Here is a 24370-nt window from a genome sequence, read left to right on the forward strand (position 1 = left end):
TGTAGGCTACCCTTTCTGCACCTTTTCCAGCTCTGTAATACCTTTTGGGGGATGTGGTGATCAAAATCTACACTGGTATTCTAAGTGTTTCAACAGCATAAATCTGTATAAATGCAATTGCAATGGAAAGTCCCATTTAAAACTGAATGCTTTCTTTCAGGATTTGGAAGAGCAAAGCCGGCTAATAGCTGCTTCTAGTAGATCCAACCAGAGCACTGGGGAGGGACAATTTGTAGTCCTTAGCAGTAGTCAGTCAGAAGACAGTGATTTGGGAGAAGATGGAAAGAAGAAACGAGAATCTGAAGCATGAAGTGACTCTGGTGTGCAAGTCTTCGGACCTGTTGTCTGACATGGAAAGTCGGAGAAAAAAAGGTGGTGGGTTTGCTTTATTAGATGAAACTCCATTGTGCTTTGATTTTTCTTAAACAGCCAGCTTAATGTGAATATGGACTTTCTTCCATATCATAAGGTACCATGGTGAAACTTAGCAGAAGTATACATGGCTATATATGGATCTTTTTTTCTTCTTCACTTGCCTTGCTGTGCAGATAATTTCATGAGGAAAAATGGTATAAGGTAAGCATAATGGACAAAAGCTTTTGTCTTCACTTTCAACCTGCATTGGATAACCATTTGGTGTGTTGTGGCAAAAACAGAGTCCTTTGACTCTTTTAAAGACTTAACAAATTTAATATTATGAAGTGGAGTGGAGTCTGAGAAGGGCTCTGCTATAATAAATTTGTTAGTCCTTATTTTTTCAAAGTTCATTTTGATTCCCAAAGATTACTGAGAACAGAAACAGAGTGCTTGCTTGTAGTTTAAACATGTCTGAAAATGAATTGCCAGCAGAGAAAAGTTCAGGAAAACTGGTAATGCTGCAATGCTATTTTTACTTGAGAATGTACTTGGTGGTACTGCCCTTGGCTATTCTGCATTATACTTCAGAGCACTTTGGTGTGGAGGGTGTCAGAGACATTAAAGCACATATTAGAAGTTAGGCTGCAATCGCAGTATGTGTTTTGGTAACGTACGAATACGTTTTGTAACAGATGAGAAGAACAATTTGTATGGAGACATTGCCAACTATTATTTCAGATAAAATGGATTCTGTGATCCATGCCCATATTTGCACAATTTCTCTAAATAGCATTTAGCAAGACTTACTGAACAATTCCACATACAGCATAAGTGCATTTACAGTAAACCTGCTGAATTACTGAGGAAAATTATTCTGATCCTCTTCTTGTTGATCATTTTTAATTGCAAGTGCATGACAAGTTTAGTTATATCAAACGTGCATTGGCCTTTTCCTCCAGCAAAGTAATACTATTAATACAAAACAGTGCATCTGTTTTTACAATAGTCAGATCCTTTAGTTTTTGCAAAAAGAACAGTTGGTCTTACCTGAAGAGCAGACTTGATAGGTTGCTGATGACTTGAATGAGTTGGGTATTATCTTATCGTGTGACGGAGGCAGGAGGGCAAAGAGCCCTGGGAGGCAGGTGCGGTCATTCCTCAGTTTTATAGGATTCGCCGAACTCTCAACAGGCATTGAACTGACAGTAGGAATGAAAATTCTCTACATATGTCTGCCTCTCTCCTGGCTCAATATGTAAACTTTAAATAAACATATGTTGAAAACAATGCAGCAACTAACCAAATTATCAATATCACTGCAGTCTATTCCAGGGAGAGGTCCCATTCATGTCATCAGTAGCCTATCAAATCTACTCTTCAGGTAAGACCAATTGTTCTGTTTGATTCAGTTGCTGATGCCATGAATGGGATGAACGTATCACAGCTTTCCTAATTAGGGCGGGTCCCAACTGCAGTTACAGTGACTAAAGCACCTGTTGAAGGACTGCGTGCCCAAAGATAGCGTCAGCCAAAGCAGACAGGTCCATTTTGTAATGCCTGGTGAATATACTTGGTGAGGACCAAGTAGCTGCTTTACAGATCTTTAATAAAGGAGCATTAACTATAAACACAGCTGAAGTTGCTGCTGATCTAGTGCAGGGATCAGCAAACTTTTTCAGCAGGGGGCCTGTCCACTGTCTCTCAGACCATGTGGGGTGCCAAACTATATTTTTTGGGGGGGAAAGAACAAACACCAGGCAGGCCCCACAAATAACCCAGAGATGCATCTTAGATAAAAGGACACATCTACTCATGTAAAACACACTTATTCCCGGACTGTCTGCGGGCCAGATTTAGAAGGCAATTGGGCCGCATCCAGCCCCTGGGCCTTAGTTTGCCTACCCATGATCTAGTGGAATGAGCCAATATGTGCAATGGCTGAGGCAACTTGAGTGACTCGCACGCTAGAGGTGTGCAAGCCCTGCTCCACTTTTCAAAGGTGGAAGGAGCAACCTTTATACCCATAGTTGAAAGGATATGAACAAGGAGTCAGTGGTTCTAATGTCCTTTCAATAGACACCTCCAGTGTAGGGCAAACATCAAAGTTGTGCCACGTTTTCTCTCTCAGGTGTTTTGGATCTGGACAAAAGATAGGTAGCACCAACCAACTCTTGCTGGACATGAAAGTGGGAAAGGACCTTCCGTAAAAAGGAAGGATCTGTTAGAACCCCTTTGTCTTTGTGAAAGATGCACAGATATTTAGCTACCAATAATACAGACAACTCAGACACTCGACATGCAGACATAATGGCCACGGGGAAGAGAACCTTAAAGGATAGATGCTTTACAGGTATCTTGCACAAAGTTTCAAACGGTGGTTTCTGCAGTGTTGCCAGCACCATATGCAAACTCCAGGAAGGAAAACAATGTGCTACTAATGGATTTTGCAGAAATGCCCCCCTCAAAAAGCGTTTAACTAATGAGTTTTGCAAATTTGTGAAATGGGGGCACTACCTGTAGTGCACAAAACTGAAACTTGCCTTTTTAGAGCATTTGGTTTCAAACCATTCTGTAGCCCATGCATTGAAAGTGTAACATAGTTCACATAGAGCTTCAGTTCTGGAAATGTCCAGAACTGGAACTCTTATGTGGACACAGCTTCACTGTAGAAAGACCAAGTTGATAAATTGGTCCAGGTTGCCTGATATATCCACACAGTGGAAGGTCTGCATGAGGCCAAAATGGTGAAGATGACAGCTGTATCCAACCCTTGATGTTTCAGACGGCTGCATTCAAATGTCATGCAGTCAAACATAGCCACTGTGGATTTGGATGGAACAAGGGTCCTTGCTGCAGTAGGTAGGACAACACCAGAAGATGGCAAGGAGGTGAGATGGCTAGCTCTTGGAGCTCCAACTTCCAAGGCCTGCAGGGCCAGAAAGGGGCCACCAGGATGATCTCTTTCTATTCTGATCTTTTGGAGAACACGTTGCAGAATTGACTGTGGGGGAAAGGTATATAGGAGACATTTTGGTCAAGGTACCATCAAGGCATCCCATGCTTCCGCTTGACTGTCTTTGAACCAGGAAAAATAACATGAAACTTTATTGCAAACAGATCCACTTGACATGGATGGACCTAGATACTCCTGAATCAGGTGGAAGACTTGCCTGTTGAGCATCCACCCCCCCGGATCGAGAAGGGAGCGACTCAGCCAATCTGCCTGTAAAGTGCTGTCTCCCGCAAGACTAAGGGTCGTCCCCCCCCCCAGTTGAAGAGGAGCAATGATTCTTTTTGCAGAGAAATCAATCGTGTCCCACCCTGCCTGCAAATGTGTGATTTTGTGGTGGAATTGTCTGTGTGCAGCAGCACATGGTTGATGTGCAAAATGAAACATCGCCAGCCTGGAAGCTCTTAGCTCCAACCAATTTATGGAGTGCTTCTGATTTTGTGGTGACCAGCATTTCTGTACAAAGTGACCTTGATAATGCGTTCCCAAACCCTGAAAACTGGCATCTGTGGTGATCACAGTTCTCCGGATCACGAATGGGAGTTCCGTTCTGTAGATTGGATTCTGCCATCCACCATCTCATTGGCAGCCTGACCAGCGGAGGTAACTTGAGCACATTGCAATGCTTGTGAGTGATTGTGCATTGATGAGGAAGCAGAAACCATTGTAGGTGATGGGCGTGATCTGAGAAGCTGACATACAGAGGCTCAGGATTATCGATAGATGCTTGATATCAATTTCCTTGGTAGATTTCAGCAGAGATGCTGCTGTTCTGATCTTGTTGGTGCACTCTGGAGACAGAGCCACCAAACCTTTGACTGTGTCCAGCTTGGCTTCCAGATGGATAAGCTGCTGTGATGGCTCAAGACAGCTCTTCTCCTTGTTTATCAGAAAACCATGGGATTGAAGGGCCAACACCATCGCTTGGAGGTGCTCCTTGAGCTCCTTGCAGGGTTGTCAAGACATTTCCAGAGCCGGTTCCCTTGATGTTTTCTACACGCCACACTCTCCAGTTCACACTGGCTGTCGATACAATGCACATCATCAGGGCAAAGATACCAGTCAGAAATGCACATAACTGGATGCAAGAAACTAAGGACACCCATCTTACCACCAAAGATCCTTCTCTCACCTGCAGGTGGGGTTTGGAGAGGAGATGTCCCAGGTAGACAATGGCAGGCATCGGTCTTCATGCAGATACAGTTCTGTGCAGGGGTTTTGCCAACAAGTTCTTCCAGAGTGTGGTGATGTTTTCAGGGGCTGTTTACTTTCCCTCCCTCCCCGTTTCACCCTCACCTGAGGAGATCTTGGCCATTCTCTTGACAAAGACCTCAGTTCTCAGGCCTGATTTCTGTTTTCCTTCATTCCTCCTCCTGGTCTGGTTCAGATGGATATGGTCCATGTAATAAACACCAATCTGTTGATCATAAAGAGTTTCCCATCCTAAAGGCAGTTCATCGCCAACACAGTCAGCAAATGTCAATGGCTTTGTAATCCACATCATCTGTCAGTGTCTTGATGTGCAAGTGAAACTTCAGCTTTTGAGTGCTGCTGCCTCTGCCCGCCTCCCTGCCAGGCTTTTTCCTGTCACTACAGAGCAGCTTGCGCCCCTCCTTGGCCCTTCCCTCAAGGGCCCCCTCCCAGCTCCCTGGCTGGTGCTTGGCCGCTCCTGAGGCACTCGCCGCTGAGTGGGAAGGAACCCTTGCTAAATGCTCTCCTGCCTCTGTCACATGATGAGATAATACCCAAACCATTCATGGCATCGGCAACCAACTCAAATTGTGAGTAGATAACATAAAGAAATCAATTTCAACCTGTTGATTCACCACTTTCTCATGTGGTCTGCCTTTTATCTAAATCACTTCTTAAAAGAAATCAACAAAATATATTTAGTAATGTTTTAGAAACAAGGTGAGAGAAGAAACCAATGTTCTTCTCAAGCATTGCAAAATCTGTGCACCACTTCTTTCAACCCCAGCAGGTTTTCAGTTACTAAGAACACCTAACTTTGGGGAAAAGTAAACCCAAAGGAGAATTTAGGTCTTCTGTAGCAAAAGAAAGTGCAGCAGCCAATATTCAGGACCTTTCAGAATACGCCAGACCTTTTCCACCCTTCTCCAGAGAGCTGGGGGAGGGGATTCATTTTGGCCTTTATAACACTTCATTGTAATGTGTGTTAAGAAGCTTTTTCATACACATTGGGGGTGTTTCTGTTCTAAGCTATCTGAAGGAGAGGGATATCACTCCAGTAAACTGAATGGACTGCAGGAGCCCATTGAGCAGTAGTGCCATCTTCTTCTGTCTCCCTTAGAATAAGATTGAGGGAATGTCACCCATATAGTTTGTAGTTCTCTTCATTGTAAGGTAGACTAATTTTAATTAAGTTTTCATATTTTTGGGCAGCTCAGCTGGCAAATCTATATTAAATTATACCACTTTTTTGAGCCCTTAGAGCCATATTTAACAGTGCTCCCAGAAAATATAAAATTTGATATAACCAGTTTACTTCATCTGACAGATGAGTTGCATTGTTCTCATGTTTCAAGCTAACCTCTAGCAGTTGTCACCTGCAATTTGGATATGTATATGTGTGTGTATACATGTATGTTAAATCACTGTATTATAATGTGTATAATACCAAATTTTCTCATTTATATAACCAGTTATTTTTTATCTTCCTGTTAAATATTGATCTCAAAGGGCTTAATGCTCTTTGTGGAACTGAAACCTGTCAATTGATCCCATATATAATCTGTATGTTCGAAACATTAAGGGAGAGTACGCTTATACCTGCGTAATAGTGGAATTCCCATTGTCAAAGTCTAGACATCTAACCATGGATTTGCAAGTATCTGGTTTATGTGGTGTGTACATGTCCCACAACTTGCTAGAAAAGGGGCCACTGGTCTAACTTGAAAGGTTTTTCTCTTGGGTAATCATCCCTCAAGTGAGAAAGGCAGGAAATGCATCAAATTCAAGAAAGTAGGTTGCTCTGCTCACTCTGTCCTAGCCAGCCTCTTTCACAATATGACCAGGACACAAAGATACATGAAAATAGAAATACAGTGGTACCTTGGTTTTCTAACATAATTCAAGTTCCAAAAAGTTCGAAAACTGAAAGCGGAAGCCTCAAAACGCAACCCTCAATATGGAAAACTCAAAACGGAAGCTGCATTTCCTGTTCAAGTTCCAAGGTGCGTTCAAAAACCGAGACATTTAATCCTGGGTTTTTGGCATTTGAATTCCGAAATGTTTGACTTCAAAGGCATTGAGAACTGAGGTACCGCTGTAACACAATCTGCATTGCTACCATATCTGCTTCCCCATCACAGTTATATATCAAACAGAAATAAACATAAAATTTGAAGAACATGTTAAAAAGTAGAAATTGTAAAACAAATTACAAGTTACAGATAACAATACATTAAAAGAAAATTCATTTGAAGATAATGCTGACTGACAGCTCCCCTTACCCCAACATACGTGTGATGGACTATCATCAAGGAGACATGTTTCAGGCGAGATCAACAGTGCCACCTTCTTGAATGATAGTCCAGCAAGTGGGATGCACAAAAGCAGGCAATATTAAGGTGGGGAAAGCATGCTGTCTATGTCTTCAAGACATATCACGTGCCTCCTAAGACATAAGTAATTTTATAATGCTTTGTGACTGCATTTGGTAAAGATCAACCCATCACTCGGGTCTCAAAATAGATTCATTTGTAGGGAAGGCTGCTGTGGTTGTCTTAAATTTACTTAAATGAACCATAATGTTTCTTGGTACAGGTAACTTTAATGCTTCATAGGATGAAATAAATGCTGTTATAAGCCAACATGCTATGATAGCGGATGGCACCTTTTAACTAAAGGTTGTAGGATGAAAAGACACAAAAGAGGCTTTGTCTAAAGTTTCTCATTCTGTTGATGTGAGGAGGGCATTAAAAGGGTACATTATCGCCTTTCTCACACCAAGGGAATGGACAAGATCAGGGCAAAAAGTTGACAGTGTTTACCATGGAAGCTAGTGTTAACCTTTGGCACAAAAGAAGGAACAACTCTTTATATCACACTGTCCTTATGAAAAAGCACAGATATCTTGCTAAAGAAAAGAGCACTTAGCTCTGAATCCAATGTGATTGCAACTAAGAACACTACCTGGAAGGACAGGAGCAGGAGAGGCATAGACTTCAGTGACTCAATAGGATGATGCTGTAAGACCAAAAGAATTTTCTGAAGGTTCCACAATGGGTTCCACATTGAGATGTCATTTAGACTTAAACATTGCTGCTCAAGCACCATGCTGTCTGTCTCAACCGCCCTGGTTCTTCTTGTAATACTGGGTCCTATAACAGTAGATCTGGCTGAGGTGGCAAGGCCCAAGGGTGTGACACCAATAAATGAAGCACTCCTGAGAATCACACATGTCCAGGCCAAGAATCGGTTGTGCCTTTTCTTCCTGGAGCTTCCAGAGTGCAAGCAGTGAGGAATATTTGGGGAGAACGGAAGCATGCATAAGATCTTTCAGCCATGGAACTGGGAGCGTATCCACTGGTTCTGCTTCTAGAGATGGATAGTGGGCAAAAAAACAACACATTACTGACTATTGTATTTTATTTTTACAATTTTTGAGAAACAAATGGAGACTAAGAGCACAATTGGCTAGACAAAAGGCAGGAACTGGACTGGCCAGGAGAAAGAGCACAGAAACCTAGTTGCTTGAATTTTTACGCATTTCTTGCCTTTGGAAGCTAGCTGGCATGAAAAAAAATCTGATCACTGTGCAAATTCATTCTGTTTATTGCATTAGTTTTACTATTGGATACGATCGCTGTATCTAAAACTGGCAATTTGGTCAGTATGGTCATGGTGCATAACTCACCAGTGCCACACTTCAAATTGTATGTTAAAAATGAGGTTTCCTACCCAGAACATGTTCATATTGGAAGATTCTAGTGTGTAAGGTAATGTCATGAAGCAAACTTACCCTTTTATTTTTGAAATAAAGAGTGATACAGTTCCACCCCCCATTGTCAGATTAGGTCTTTGAGTAAGCTACCACATTTCAAGTGGGACTTTATTTTGAGTAAAAAAGCATAGGATTGGGCTGTCAAGGAGCAGAACAGCTAAACTCCACAGTGAGCACAATTGCTTTATTATATCTTTTATACTTCAGTTTTGTAAACTAGAATGATCAATGTTTCAAGGCCAAAATTGAAGAAAGGAAGATTATTAAATGTTTGTGAGAAGTGAGCTTCCTAAGATGTGCTTTTCTGTGTTATCCAGAAATAGAGCAAAACAAAAGATATTTTTGCATGTCCCTCTCTTCCCTAACATGCTGTAATTGAAATGCATTCCTTTTAATTGTTTGCATGTGAATCTGAGGTTAAAAAAAAATCAGATCAGCATTCTCACTTGTGTTCTCTGCCAAAAAAAAAGCACTAACACCCAAGTTTGGTGAAGATTAATTTTTTTATTACTATTTCTGGACATCTCTTTTTTAAAGATCCTTATGTGAGTACTCCTCACTCTGCAAAATTGAATTTGCAACCAGTAGACTAAGATCATGTGCTGTAAGCAGGTAGAAAGAATAAACCAGCACACAACTGAAGGAACAATGATCTATAGTGAGGTTTATATGCAAGCAAAGCAGCTTGTATAATTATTATGGGTGACTTTTATAATGTAGTGGATGGTCAAATTCTTACAGTAATGTAATGGTTTGGTTCTGTTCTAGTGATTGTGATTTTTTGCAATGTTTTAAGAATCTAATACAGTTTCCCTGAATACTTGTTAATAATATCCAGTGATTGTCAAGTTGGTATTGTCAACTGCAGACTGAAATCTAGATACTAATAAACCTATCTGGGAAGAACCTTGGCAAAGTCCAGTCAATTTTAGAAGATGGTTTTCTGTAATGATTATGTAAAATATATTTTGTTTGCAATTGCTCCCTAAAAGGTCATCACCATCATCATGTTATCCAAAAAAATTAAAAAGATCCTGAAATTTTGTCAAATGTATTTTAAGTCTGTCAGTCATTCGGGAATCTTATTCATATATTTAATATAGTCAGAGATCATTTATTGTACTTAATAAAAAAAGTTAACAGCTGGAATAATGTCTTTATTTATTTCCAATAGAACAACAAACATGCGCTTATTGTTTGTAAGAGCTTATATATAATTTTTATTTTATTTTTAGTGTGGTTAAGATTGGAAAACTGAAACCATGTCCCTCCTGATGTGACTGGGGTTTTATTAATCCATCGGCTTTATATGTAATTTGCAAAGAATGAGTGGATCAGTCCCTATACCTAGGGATGTTTGACATCCAGAGATGTAAAAGGGGAAGAAATTGCAGTACTTTGCATTACTTAAACTTTGTTCTTTGTGGTCTCTGTGCTGCCACACACTTGGGCTAAATCAACTCTTTCACAAACAGAAGGACTCCAATAGCTACAACTTAAACATGCACAGAATTACGTATAGGACCCCCTCCAAATACGACTCTATATATACCTGCATTAGTAAATTCCTTTCAGGTTTCCTTGTCCATAGAGATCATACTCCTTATAGAGAATGTAGTCTTTCAAACGGTTTGGTAATCGCAGAAATGTAAGGAAGACAGGGCAGCGTAGACGCAAGCGTCCTAAGCACTTGCGGATTTTCAGACGGCAAAGATGTTGCAGAGAACGGGTGTTTGCTGGAGGAGGAGAGAACATGCATTCATCGTTAGGCCTGCTTTTGAAACTTCTTGATCTGGTGGGAGTGGGTACCCAGGATTAAATCACAGGACAGCCAATGATATCTATAAGCACGACCTTGCATAAATCACTGTCTTTCCTATTTTTAAAAAAGGAGTGACTTATTTGCTTCCCAGAGTTGTGAAGAACAACTGATGAGATAAATGGCTCTGAAGATAGGAAGAACTGTAATACTCTCAAGTTGCAAACCTATGCCTGCTTACCAAGGAGTAAGGGCCATTGAACACAGTGTGAATTACACTTGAGTAAACAGATTGTTATGCATGGATAGGAAAAAGCTCTCAGGCTGAATTGAGAAGTAACAGGAAACACTTTGAACACTGCAAAGTGTGATATAAAAAAGGCTAATACTTTTATTACATCAAACTTTATTTTGGTCATGTGTAGCCTCTGTCCTAGTGTAACCTTTGCAAACTGTGAGCTGTGACAACTGGTCCAGTGCCTTGATCAATCAAAGCAGAAAAGCTAGGTGTCAGCTCAGCCATCCCATTGTGGATTGACTCTTGCAAGTACACAGTGTGCTGAGTAGCATATAAATCATGTACTCAGCATTTGAATACACACCTTACTGTATCACTCATGCAGTGCATTAGTGATCCATTGGCAGCGTGCTGGGGATATTTGGGATTTGCTGAGTCCCAAGCCCCCTTGTTCCCCCACCATCCCCCTAGATAGGCCAAAAAAGTGTGCCAACCTGGGAACTTGCAAAGTTATTTTCCTTCTCAGTGGAAGGATTCCCGCCCCCCCCCCTTTAAAGCCAAATAGGCAAGATAGAAAACAGAAAATCATCCCATATCCACTCTTTTTGTCCTGGCTGGCACAAAGAGGCTTAGAAATGATGCACCCTTAGGATTTTTCTGCTCTGCTCAGTCAGTTGGAGAGGTTGTTGGTCCACAATGTCGACATTTGCGCATAATGCTAAGCCAAACCATGGCTTAACATGAACTTGGTGGCTGCTGAGAAAGATCACAACACTTTGGATCCTCCCTAGTCCTTTTAGCTTAGTGTGGTTCAGCAGCTAAGCAAAGGTTTGGATTAACGTGAATGAATGCAAGATTGTGGTTAAACGCTTTCCTCCTTAAGCACGATCTGTAGCCAAGTTTGCTCCCGGCTTACCTTGACATGTGCACCATGCTGACAAGTCATCTTCTATCCAGAGGTCTGGATAACACAAGCGTAAATGTCTGTATCTCCTTACAATACAGTGAAGGGTTTATTATAGGCAGTCTAGGTGACTTCATAGAGACATGGGTGATGTCAGTATGACCCACAACAATTACACTGAGTACTGTGGCTTTGAGCCACATTTATCAAAACCAACCCTGGTGGATCTTTGTACCCATATCCAGCAATTGTTTTAATGATATATTAAGCTTCTAAGGGTGGTGGTGAATGAAATACAAACGTTGCACTGCTACATCCCTACCCAACCTTGCCATTACATGTAGCATTTCCTCCCATTGGCTCCAACCACTGCCTGCCACATCCCTTTGGAGGCTGCTGACTTCAGAGCACTGGCATTGGTTGGACCAAGTTTGCTGCACAAAGGGAGGTTCCAGTGTTGGGGCTCCTATGCCTTGAATGTTGGAAGAATAGGTCTGATCTAGGGATTCTGGGAGGCCCTTGCAGGGACCACAAGTTTGCACCCTCAAATGTGATGCAACCGGTAATTGGAGGGCTACAACGTGCTCTGTCCCTCGTATTTGAATATCACATTTCTTGAGATGCTAAAATGTATTTGACACTTACTCAAAATTTCGTGGATTTCTGGCCAGAGTTTCTGTTCTTGAAGTACAACTTGAAGCTTAGAGCAGATCTTGACATGATCAACATAATCTAGCATCACACGGACCACTTTCCCAGACAGGTGCTTTAACCACGCTACTGTTATCACCTCACAGAACTGAGAGAGAAAAATAAGAGCATTTGAGACCAGTTGATTCAGCATTTTGCATTATTAAAGTCCCCCAGAGGACTCAACCCAGTAAAGCCCTGGCCAAAACTGCAGAAAAGCAAACCAGCCATAGAGCAAATTCAGTTCAGAAAAAAATAACACCATTTGCAAACAGGATAACCAAGTACTAGCCATTTACTCTAAGGAGTGCCATCTTAAGGGCAGCATTCCCATATATCAGGCTCCCTATTTGCCTTGAAATGCTAATACACAGGGTAAGCAGATGGTGCTTATTTCTTCCACTGTGACAATATCCAGTTGTTTTTTAAAAAACTTCCCACTCATATGCAGACTCACAGTTCTAGAGTCCAGCTGGGGGGAAATGGCCTGATGGGTGTTGTAGGGGCAAATCAGAAGATGGTGCATATGTAAGCAGTCCTCCCTCCCATCAGAAGCACTCACCATTGTGTCTTTGATAACAGTTGAGGTCCACCCTTCAAATATGTACTGGGAATGCACACTGGCTCCATGAGGACAATCGAAGCAGCGGTGAACATTGTACCCATAATTCAGCAACATCCTTAACATTACTTCATCTTTCAACGTGTACTGCAGAGCTGACGGGAAATGTGTTGTATTAACCCTACAGAAATAGTTCACATTGGCCCCATGGCGAAGTAGGATACCAATGAGCTCGTAGTTGCCCATTCTCAAGGCCAGCTGGAGACAGTTAACTGGGTCTTGGTTTGGTAGGGCTCCAGCATCCAGGAGCAACTGAACGGAGTCAATATCCCCATTAGAGACAGCAAAATACAAGGCTGACCTCCTCTCGTCGTCATAGCCTTTGCGAACTCTCTGATGCAACATAAAATTGGCATCAAATCCAGATTTGAGAAGGAACTCAAGGCACTGAGGGTGTCCGCCTGCAGCTGCAGAGTGAACTGGGCTGATCCCACTCTCCTTGATGGCAGCACTGTCCGTCACTGGAACCAAGATCTGTACAACTCTAGGGAGCAAAACAAATCAAATCAAAATATTCTTCAAGATAGCTCCAGCTTGATGAAGTTTTGACAATGGCGACAATAGGTCATTTGTTGCTCCTCACTCAGGCAAAAGAGGAGAGGTTGTAGCTGCATGTGTTGGGAATTTGTTCCTACAACTTCTGCGTTTTTCAAAAGATGTAACATGGTGCCATAGGCACATGGGCAGACAAAGATCCCAAGAGGAAAAGGAAAATGCATAAATATATCCAAAATAAAACTGCAAATTGAGGAAATATATGAAAAAGAGGGTGGGGAGGAAGGTTGGTTTAGTTTGCAGCTAAAAGGAAAGGAGAAAGGTACAAATGTTGCTGTGGTATTGGTGGTAAGAAAAGAAATGAGTGGGAAGTTGCTGATCTTGTCTGCTCAGGAATGCACTTCAGTTGAATTGGTGGACCTTTGCACCCAAAACATTTACTGAGTTAGCCCTCAAAGCTTCTGTACAAGGGTTCTGTGCAAGTGTAGAACCTGTATGGAGAACTGCACAGAGACACTACCTGCCCACGGACTATCTCACCAGAGCAGTGCATGCTCTGGTTATCTCCCGCTTGCACTACTGCAATGTGCTCTATGTGGGGCTACCTTTGAAGGTGACTTGGAAACTACAACTAATCCAGAATGCGGCAGCTAGACTGGTGACTGGGAGTGGCTGCTGGGACCACATAACACCAGTCCTAAAGTATCTTCACTGGCTCCCAGTACATTTTTGAGCCCAAATCAAAGTGTTGGTGCTGACCTTTAAAGCCCTAAACGGCTTTGGCCCAGTATACCTGAAGGAGCGTCTCCACCCCCATTGCTCAGCCTGGACATAGAGGTCCAGCTCCAACGGCCTTTTGCTGGTTCCCTCACTGCAAGAAGAGAGAGTTACAGGGAACCAAGCAGATGGCCTTCTCAGTAGTGGCACTCTCCCTGTGGAACGTTCTCCCTTCAGAACTACATAACTTTTAGAAGACATCTGAAGGCAGCCCTGTATCAGGAAGTTTTAAATGTTTGATATATTACTATATATGCTGTAAGCTGCCAATAGTGGCTGGGGAAACCCAGCCAGATGGGTGGGGTATAAATAATAAAATTATTTATTATCATCATCATCATCATCATCACCATCATTTCAGGTTTTGATCAGGTTGTTTACATCCAACTTGCAGACGAGTATATGATAAATTGTTGCCCTGCTCATCTCCCGCAAATAGTTATGTCACAAGGCAGATTTTGGGAGAGAGACGACCTGTAAGGCAGTGTTGACATGCCCCGGACTAACTCCACTAACCCTGCCCACCCACCTCCATCCCAATTGTATAACCTGTTGGCTTTCATAACTCACAAGAGGTGTCCTCTATAAGCAGCTCTGTGAATAGGCAGGTGACCTGAATGCTTTGGTACATTAGCATCAGCTCCATACTCTAGTAGAAGAGAGACACAATCGGGATTTCCTCCTCCAGCAGCTTCAAATAATATGGATGCACAATCAGATGCCTGGGAAAGAACATTGGCACCTAAGGGAGGAAGAGCAACAGAGATTTAGTGCAATAGTAATTAGCACCCTCATTATAGCAGCCCAGACTGCTATAATGTGAATTCTAGTTCTTTCAGAAAGAGTTGTGCTGGAATAAGTTGGGGTTTTTTGCAACAACTTTGAGATATGGGATCAGTATTACACTGCAACAGGACCAGTCCTGAATAAGGGCTCTTGTAGGCAAAAGTGGCGTAACACATTCACAAACCAGATCTCTTTTTGCACATCCACACACATACATCAAATTGCTACTACAGTCTCAGTTCCCATTCTGCTTCCTGGTGCCTATAAAACCTTATTCATCCTTTCTGTGTCCTTTATGCCTTACATCTGTGTTCTGAAAGTATGATGGAGCTAAAGAATCAACTTGCCACTAGTATCCCCAAACTAGAATGCAAATGCAACCACACCCAGAATGGGCCGTCTACAAAATTCCCACACTCAGGAGCCACAGTGGTCTCTGAACTTTCAATCATGTCCTGAATATATACACTGAGTTTCATTCCAATGTTTCAATGCTCACTGTAATGTAGTATCTACCTTATGTTTTACGTCTCTTGGCTCCTTTTTTGTAGTAGCTGAATTGGTGAACACAAAACATAAATGTGTGTTGGAGATGCTCGCCAGATATACAAACTGAGAATGATGAATGAGCACATTTAAGCAAAGGTCTTTCTTACTTTGCTCATCCAGCAAAGTTTTGCAAAATTCCCAGTGTATACACCTCTCCATCAGCATTGGCTCCTTCAGATTTGCTATCAACAGATCACTATGGGTTGGCTGCTGTGAATGAGCATTCAAAGACCAAGAGAGAAAACATATACAGTGGTACCTCAGGTTAAGAACTTAATTCGTTCTGGAGGTCTGTTCTTAACCTGAAACTGTTCTTAACCTGAAGCACCACTTTAGCTAATGGGACCTCCTGCTGCCGCCACGCTGCCGGAGCACGATTTCTGTTCTCATCCTGAAGCAAAGTTATTAACCTGAATAACTATTTCTGGGTCTTTAACCTGAAGCATATGTAACCTGAAGTGTATGTAACCCGAGGTACTACTGTATGTATATGCCTGGACAAAAATCTCTGTCATCCACTCCGTACAGAGTATTTTAAATTCTATACCTGTGTTCCCTTAGTTAGAACAGCATTCTATCACAGGACTGCTCCGGCAATTACCAGAAAAACTAACCTTAGGTGCACCACTGAACTTCCAAGTAATTGTATAGAAGTCCTCACCTTTACGCAATAGAATTTCCAGAATTTCTGTATGCCCATTCTGCGCTGCCAGTGCTAGAGGGGTGAGTCCATACGCACTCCGTGGATCCGGATCTGCTTTAGACCAAAGCAAAAGCTCCACCATGTTTTTGAAGCCTAGCTTGGCCGCCTCATGTAAAGCTGTCCTCTTGTTGACACACTGGAGATTGACATCGGCACCAAATTGTATCAGCAAGGAGACAATTTCGTACGAATTGTGTTTAATTGCTGTAAAATGTTAAGAAAGAGCAGCATTTTACACGGTTAATGAAAAAGACATCAAATCCAAAAGCTTCCCTCTCTTGTGAAACCAAGACAGGAGAAACCATTGCTTGGCTGCCTTGTGCTATTTATATGCAGCAATAAAGGTCACGTAGCACTGCAAGGGGCTAAACTTAGAATCAGACTTTGTGTTCAGTCCCAAATTTAGCAAAATGCAACTAATATTGACAGTCTTCTGCTACTTTTGCAGGGTTTTTTGGAGACTGAAGAAACTCATCCCGAACTCCTTCCGATTCATGGTGGGCCTCCCTTTGAATGGGGTGCAACCAAAGAGGGAAGCAGCAGGCGTCGCTTGATCTTAGCTGATCAAGGTATGGGGAGAAGCACATGGTTTACAGTGGTACCTCGGGTTAAGTACTTAATTCATTCTGGAGGTCCGTTCTTAACCTGAAACTGTTCTTAACCTGAAGCACCACTTTAGCTAATGGGGCCTCCTGCTGCCACTGCGCCGCCAGAGCACGATTTCTGTTCTCATCCTGAAGCAAAGTTCTTAACCTGAAGCACTATTTCTGGGTTAGCGGAGTTTGTAACCTGAAGCATATGTAACCTGAAGCGTATGTAACCCGAGGTACCACTGTATTTGTAAAAGGTCCCAGGTTCAATCCCAGGCACCTCCAGGTGGGTCTGATAAAAGTTCCTTCCTTAAACCCTGGTTTCAGGGTTTCAGGAAACTGAGTGTTGACAATTCTGGGTGGGCCAATGGCAGCTTCCTATCCAAAGCACGCCCTTTCATAAAGGTAGAGAGGGCTTCTGGGCAACTTAAAATGGTGTATGGCTGGGTCTCCATGGCACAGAGCTTTGCAGCACACCTAGATGCCCTGCAAACAAAAGGGGAAATAAGAAAGGGTAAGGTGATCTGAGTGCTGTCCCTCAGTCACAAACCTCAACCCTGCCACCGCTGTCTAGAGCTTGGACTCCTCCCCTAGTCCCAGCACGGCTCAGAGAGGGGAAAAGGTAAGACAAGGCAATGGAATGAAATGAGTCAAATTCAGGTCCGCTATTTGACCAGCACTGAAATAGACAATTGTCCCCCGAGTCTTTCTCAAAATGAGAAAAAGTTTTGATACACTCACATTATTTAAAAACACACAAAAAGCATCCAAAAAAATCACTACACGAAACTGTGCAATTTGATTTACCAATAATTAAAGCAGAATCTCCTTCTTCATTCTTCACATCAGGATTAAAACCATTGATGAGGAGAAATTTGACGTTTTTCTCAAGACATTTGTCCACTGCTACAAACAGAGGTGTTTCCCCTTTCAGGTTTGTCAGTTGCCACACCACGGGGTGTGAAGCTGAAAGATAACCAGGAGAGACACATGGCTTTGGCACCAAGTGAGCATACAAAACTGACTTGAGAACAAAGCTGGGGGGAGATCCTTCTACCTTTCAGAGTTATTTCTAGAATATTCTTGTTGGGTTGTGCTGCAGCTTCATGTAAAGGAAGGCACCCTTGCTGGTCTGCTTCCCGAAAAGCAGAGCCACACCTCATTAACTTAAGCAAAGCCTCTTCTTCACCTGTTAAGGGTGAAAGAGGTCACAATAATGCACTCTTCATGCTTTTTATGTCCAAAGATATATATGAGCATTGTTAACCCTAATGAACTCTAATTAAAATGGTGAAGGGGGAAGTTTCACACATCAAGTGCTTTTTTTGGGGGGGGGTATGCAGAGGTACATTTTGTGAATCTAACAGGAGAAGAAACTATTTTTTTTTAAAAAAAGTTTCTTCTCTAGCACGGTGAATCGTCAGTTCCATTGAATACCATGGTGAATCGACAGTTCTGTTGCTACCCCCGATGGCGGCCTCATTTCCTGTCACGGTGTTTCCTGAGTCTCAGACGGAAGCGAGCATTTAATGTGTGAAGCAGGAGTTGGAATCTAGTGCGGTGATTGGCCAGTTTCATTGTATTTACTGTATTTTTCCTGATTTGAACTATAAAATGGTGATTTTCTTGAATCAAAATAAGAGTACCCCTAGACATATTTTTTTTTTTGAAAAAAAGCACTGCACACATCCATGTGCATCACTTGATGGTTCATTATCAGTTAATGAATCCAGTTCTTTAAAAGTCTGTGCAAGATAAAGGAAATCAAGTATTCCTCTTTGTGTCGGAATCCCACTTAATTCCCCAAAGAAGTCAAATCAGATACTTAACTGTCCGAATGGCAGTGATGATCTTCCTGTAATCTGTACTTGTAGCAAAACTAAAGCTGAAAGACAACCAAAAATAATAATTAAAATCAGCCAAAACTATTCATTTCTCCCTCTTGTTGCACAGTCTCCTAGCATTGCTCCTTCAGGATATTTCTCCCCCAAACATGAAAAGAAACAAGAGACAATGCTCACTTGTTATCACTCCAAATAGACATTTAATATGTTTGTTTTTTACCCTCTAGGCGTTTGGATGTGGCTCAGTTTCTTCTGGTGTTTTTTGTTGAATCATCCCCCCTAATACCGTGCTTGGATGGTCAGTTATCAGTTTAAAAATAAAACAAGAGCACTAAAAATAAGGTAATGATATCTGCACATTTAGCGGGCTTATTTAGCCACACAGAAGTATATCTGCTTGCAAGTTAAAATAAAAATTAAAGTGTAATTATTTGATCCCCTAAAGCTCAACAATGGCCTATGGGCAGTGCTTTCCAAGAGCTACTGAACGCTGCAGGCAACTCCGCCAAAGTATGTTAAGACTCAAGCAGCCTTTGCCAATCTGGGGAAGAGAGAAGATTGTTCAATCTGGCAAGTGGCAATGTTTGTGCAGACAGAACATTCATAATAGTGTGACATTTAATTTCACTCATGGTTCCCTGTAGGTCTCCCATTCAGAGATCTTAAAGTATGGGTAGGCAAACTAAGGCCAGTGGGCTGGATCAGGCCCAATTTCCTTCTGGATCCGGCCCGCGGACGGTCTGGGAATCGCTGAGTGGATCACCAGCACGCGTGTGCATTCTTTTCCTCTCCCTCACACGCCGGTGCCAGCGGCACCTCCTCCCTCCCTCCTCCTGGCTTCTCCCCGCCCTGCCTAGAGGAGGAAGGGGGCTGGACTTTGTTGGTGACAGCAGCAGCAGCAGCAGCACTCGAGCAGCCGCCATTTTAAGCAACCCCTCTCCGGAGGAGCCCTTTCGCACACTGCTCATTGTCCCTCTGCTGCTGCCGCCAGCCCCTGCTGCTCGCAAGACACAGGTAAGCAGCCACCGGGGCTCATGGTGCTCTTGCATCATCCCCCCCCCCAAATACAGTCCAGCCCCCCACAAGGTCTGAGGGACAGTGGACCGGCCCCCTGCTGAAAAAGTTTGCTGACCCCTGTCTCAAAGAGCTGCAGCAGCATAGATCATCCGGAGGGCTTAATTCTCCCACTGAAATAAATGGGATTTAAAAGCCATTTGCTATCTGTGTCACCAGAATTCTGACAGGAGGTTCGGAACAGTGTGGGAAAGGCTGCCATTTCAAAGACACACAATGGCACCTTTGATGGCAGCATTCAGTAGTGGACATACTTTGGGAGAATATAGGATTCATCATGCAACTGCCAGCCTTAAAATTCTCTTTCTCTCTCCTTCTCTGGTGTCATCCCATAGCCTTAGACATCTTGCAGCTGAAGCTATGAGGGTCTGTATGTGATTGTTTCTAAATTTTAAAATACTTTAAAAAAATGTTTTGTTTTACTACCTTGTTGTTTGCCACCCTAGGCAACTTTGAGAGGAAAGTCAGGAGAAACTTAATTAACTGATTTTGATGATAACGATGCTGTATGGAGACAGCTTGCCTCTCTTTCCAGTGCAACAGGTGAACAAGACTTCTGAATCTTCTGAGGAAAGGAACTGTAAAAGTGTGGCTAATGAATGTACAATGCTTCACTTCGGATGAATCATTACTAAAATGACTATGTTCTTCTCTAGCCGTAACATATATCATGATAACCACTCACACTCAAACAAATACATAAAATGGAGAAAAACCCATGTACATAACATTATGCAAAATCATTGAATGTCACCATAACAACACTATTGAAAGAGTTTATAGCCTCCAGCATGGGTGTAGTCAAGATTTTTGTTAGGGGGGCAGAACCTCAGATTTGTATTGATTTTGATGGATTTAGGGGGAGCATCTTCCCCCTGCCTCCCCTTGGCTACACCAGTGCTGGCATCCAGTGCTATGTTTTGAAGCCACACATTCAAAAGTTTCAACAATATCTAGAAGGACATACATACCTGTCATTTCTTGCTGTAGCCTCTTTCTCACTCTTCTGAATGTCTTGCAAACTTTGCTGAATGACATACTGAGTTGGAATGTCATCATCAACATCATCATATATATCTGTAGTATTGTACATGCTAAAACCACATATCTTGGAAAACAAGTAGGATCAAATAGCTGTTCTATGCTTCAAAGATGAATTCTAATTCTTTTATTTCTTCTGCACTTCCAGAAGCATTAGTAGCTATATATGTGGAAATAAATATATAGAATTAGAAACAAATAGAGCTGAAACAAAAGCAGAGATGTCTTAACTTAAAAGTCTCAATTGATCTCTTTTTTAAAAAAGCAACAACTTGATTTCCTGCCCACTGTCAGATTTTTCCCATGGTAGGAAAAAAGGGATCACATCAGATACGATGCTTAGAAATCTATTCTTGACCTTTACTATTGCTTTGCTCAATACTTGTTTAACTATTGGGGAACATGCAGCTGTTGTGTTCTTGCCCCACCTCAAAAAGGTCATTGTAGAGTTGGAAAATGTTCAGAAAACGGCAATCAAAATGATCAGGATCCTGGAGCAACTCCCCTATGAGGAAAAGTTGCACAATTTGGGACTTAATAGTTTAGAGAAGAGGTGACATAATAGCAACTTACAAAATTATGCATAGCATGGAGAAAGTGGATAGATAAAAGTTTTTCTTCCTCTTTCATAACATTAGATGTTGGGGACATCTTTGCAATTTCTTCAAGTACTCTGGAAGGCATGTAGGACACAAAGTGGATTGCACCCATTAACAACCCCCCGCCCCCCAAAAAAATTCCAGAGTAAAACTGCTCAGAATTTAACTTCATAAATAAAGTATAGTAACATATAGCTTCAGAGCTTTTTCTTATTGACAGACAAGTATTTACATCTGTTATACTGATCTGGTTACTTTATGAAAGCACTAATATTTGCCATACATAGCAAATATGGTGAAATGTTATTCTCTATTATTGTTCAGGCAACACTCCCTATGGTAAGATGGTTCTGGTTTCTACTATTCATGGATACCAAATAGATATTTGAAAAAGTATTACAAACATTTTCAAACTAAGCAGGTGGCTAGAGGCAGTTTGAAACAGAAAATATTTATCTACTAAGCTACCAAACATTTTACCATCAATAATTTTGACTTAAAGCAAAGCATGCAGGTAAGTAGAGGTTTTTAGTACTACAGTTGCAATAGGATTTAAAAAATGCCAGAAGTACATATATACTCTTTAAAGTTTTTATTGTTGCTTTTAGAATTTCATCAAAAAGATTTAAGAAAAAGCACAAATCCTCCTCACCTTTCTTCCACATTTGAAACAGAGAAGACCTCACACTCTAAGCAAATGTTAAAACGAAGTGTGACGTTTTATGTATTGAAAAATGATCCTTTGCTTCTTGCATAGCCCATATCCATTAATAACTTACTATAAATACCTGACCATAAGACACTCTGTTATGCATGCCCACAAGTTTCCCCATGAGGATTACACGAAGGTTAGCAGAATTCAGAGACATGAACCTGACATGTGAAAAAAAAGATCAGAAGGCCAAACATTTTCCATCACAATTCAAGAATTGTTAAAGGAAATACATTTCTCAATAGTACCCACTCAGAAATATCTTAAATGCATGGGAATGTAATTAAAACAGCTTCAAAAACACAATGCATTAAAAACTGATAAATATCAGACAACATATCATTATCTACACTTTTCATAAACCTGGGGACATGATGCACCCAAATTTGAGGATTTTTAAAGTCCCATTGATTTTATTGCAAGATAAACCAACGGGTTCTCAATTACCATTGAAATCAATAGTGCATAAATGTGCTTAACTTTAGTTAGACAAATGCTTAGGACAAATTTCCAACAGGTTCTAATTTATTTACATATCTTTGCGTTCGCTGTGCCAGAGTAGGCATAACTAATCCTGGCCAGTACAATGTCACATTGCAACTTTTTAGTTTACCATTCTTTCTCCACCATCTGGGTGGGAAAGAGACTCTCCCCACAGTTTCTCCTTGAGCTTTGAGGGACTGGCTGCTGGCAGCAGATGCTGCACCACAGAAGGTGCTCAATAGTGGGTAACTGGCACTGCTTACATAGACTCTCTTCTTCCAGGATGCTAGGCAATTGCTAGTGCTATTATTCTGAATAGCACCCTGTGCACCTGTTTTTTCTGCTTTTCATGTGATGCCTTGCACCACTTCTTCTGAATCCACACTACTGCTCTGGGCAAGTTGAATGGACATTAAGAGATGAAAGCGGAAAACCAACATCTGTAAGCAACAGGAAAGTGATCCTTCAACAGCCTCAAAATGCTTTGTTGATACGTTAAGTAAGCCATTATTTCATCCTAGCAACTGACAATATTGTTACAAAAGAACAGGAGAATACATTGGTAACTTTACAAAGGAATAACAATCACGTTTAATTTTTAATTGCAAAATACTGCAATCAATTTAGAAGTTCAAATGATCAAACTACATCAGTAACAAAGTTCTTCACTTAGGGGAAGAAATCCCCTGTCTTGTCACGCTTTGATTCTGAGTTTTTCAACATTAGTCATCCAGCTGGCAAAGCAGAGCAACCCCTCGCTTAATCCAGTGCTGGACTGGTTGATCAGTTAATAGCATTAATGCAATGACAAAGTTAGTAGAATGCCCAGTGGTCGAAAGGGTTCCTTTACGCTCACTTGTCTTGTAGAGTGGACACATGTAAGCATTTGATTTTTTTATGGCTGCTTTTTTTGCTGTAAGGAGAAAAAAAAAACAATTTTTATTATGCTGTTAAAAAATATTGAGAGTACTGTATTGCATAAATAATTTCAGTGCTAAATAAGTATGGTTTTTTATTCCATAGAGCCTAGGAAAAAATTACTGTTCAACCTTATGTAAGCAACAATTTGTAGGCTACCCTGTAACACAGCAGAATCAGTTTCATCAAGAGGCAAAACAGAACAGCCACCCAACATGATGCATCTGTTGCTGGATTGTATGAATTCAGGCTGCAGGCGGGGCTATCAAAGCCATGAGGGCTGCCCCAAGGGTATATTTAAAAATCCTACACCTACCAGATCTGCAAGTCAGGGAGGAGATTCTAGCTTAGACTTCTCCTTGACAAGTTAGTTCAGGGAGTTTGGTTTGCTTGTTTTTCTTTTACACCTATTTGTTTATTCAAAAATATACCCATGCTTTCAGCTCTGTAAGCTGTTGATGTGGTTTGGCAGGAATTAGAGAATAAAATCAAATGAGACCTAAACATATCTAGGAAATTAAATTTAACCCTCATCCAGGAACTGGGCACCATCTTAAACCAGTGACAGGAACTCTGCATGGCACCAGCACAGCCAAAGTAAGGACTGGATCCAACAGCACTCAGAGTCTGCTTGAGCTTAACATCAGAGAGCATTCAAAAAGCCAGCCCTCCACCCAGAACATCTGGAAGGCACCCGAGTGGGGAAGGCAGGTGTCATGTAGTCCTGCAACAGGTACTACAGGTGACATTGCTGCTTGGCTTTTCAGCTCTGATACTGAATGAAGTCTTCGTGTACATCCAAGCTCCTACACGTGTAAGGAGCTGAGTAATTGACCTTAATGTATATGCAGTAATACATTGATTTCCAAATACTATTAACTTCTGAATTGTCAAAAGGTATTGAAGTTTAACAGAGATGCTGAAGTAAAAGAATGCAATGCTGGATAATAATCACATACTATCTATTTAAGGACAGTCTGAAAGTGAGCCCATAGATTTGACTTGGGAGCCACAGACCCAATTACAATTCTGTTTACCCATTAAGTCTAAGTTCACCATTAAGTTCACCCACATGCAATCCAACCAGACTCTTTACACATTTAGCCCTGAAATAATGGCCCTTTGATAACTAATATATATATATTGCTTCTATTTCAGGAGTAATGCACAAATAGGTTAAATAATAATTATAATTCATTTGTCATGCTTATGTTATCCTGACAAATAGGACACTACATGGATGAACATGAAAC

The 24370-nt window shown here is 41.5% G+C and overlaps 3 protein-coding genes across 4 annotated transcripts in view; 1 reads left to right on the forward strand and 2 right to left on the reverse strand.

Annotated features, from left to right (window-relative positions):
- The window catches only part of APPL1 (adaptor protein, phosphotyrosine interacting with PH domain and leucine zipper 1), a 44964-nt gene extending 35479 nt beyond the window's left edge, over positions 1 to 9485 (forward strand). Inside the window, exon 23 of the mRNA XM_082209670.1 lies at positions 161 to 9485. Coding sequence (XP_082065796.1) covers positions 161 to 310 — 150 coding nt within the window. The 3' untranslated portion in view covers positions 311 to 9485. The remainder of the gene's footprint in view (positions 1 to 160) is intronic.
- ASB14 (ankyrin repeat and SOCS box containing 14) lies at positions 7575 to 21730 on the reverse strand. Its single transcript, XM_082209885.1, has 11 exons — positions 21657 to 21730; positions 20336 to 20565; positions 18276 to 18331; positions 17504 to 17635; positions 17254 to 17412; positions 15815 to 16060; positions 14389 to 14560; positions 12487 to 13030; positions 11880 to 12033; positions 9886 to 10069; positions 7575 to 7927 (listed from the first exon to the last, which is right to left on the reverse strand). Exons 2-10 carry the CDS (start codon positions 20455 to 20457, stop codon positions 9891 to 9893), a joined length of 1764 nt encoding a protein of 587 aa, XP_082066011.1. The 5' UTR covers positions 20458 to 20565; positions 21657 to 21730; the 3' UTR covers positions 7575 to 7927; positions 9886 to 9890.
- DNAH12 (dynein axonemal heavy chain 12) overlaps positions 21582 to 24370 on the reverse strand; it is a 107459-nt gene continuing 104670 nt past the window's right edge. For both annotated transcript variants that reach the window (XM_082209107.1, XM_082209106.1), the window contains one exon: positions 21582 to 23112. In XM_082209107.1, the coding sequence (XP_082065233.1) occupies positions 22922 to 23112 (191 nt within the window). In that variant the 3' untranslated portion in view covers positions 21582 to 22921. The remainder of the gene's footprint in view (positions 23113 to 24370) is intronic.

This window comes from Podarcis vaucheri (assembly GCF_965113315.1).
Source record: "Podarcis vaucheri genome assembly, chromosome: 2".
Classification (NCBI taxonomy): domain Eukaryota; kingdom Metazoa; phylum Chordata; class Lepidosauria; order Squamata; family Lacertidae; genus Podarcis; species Podarcis vaucheri.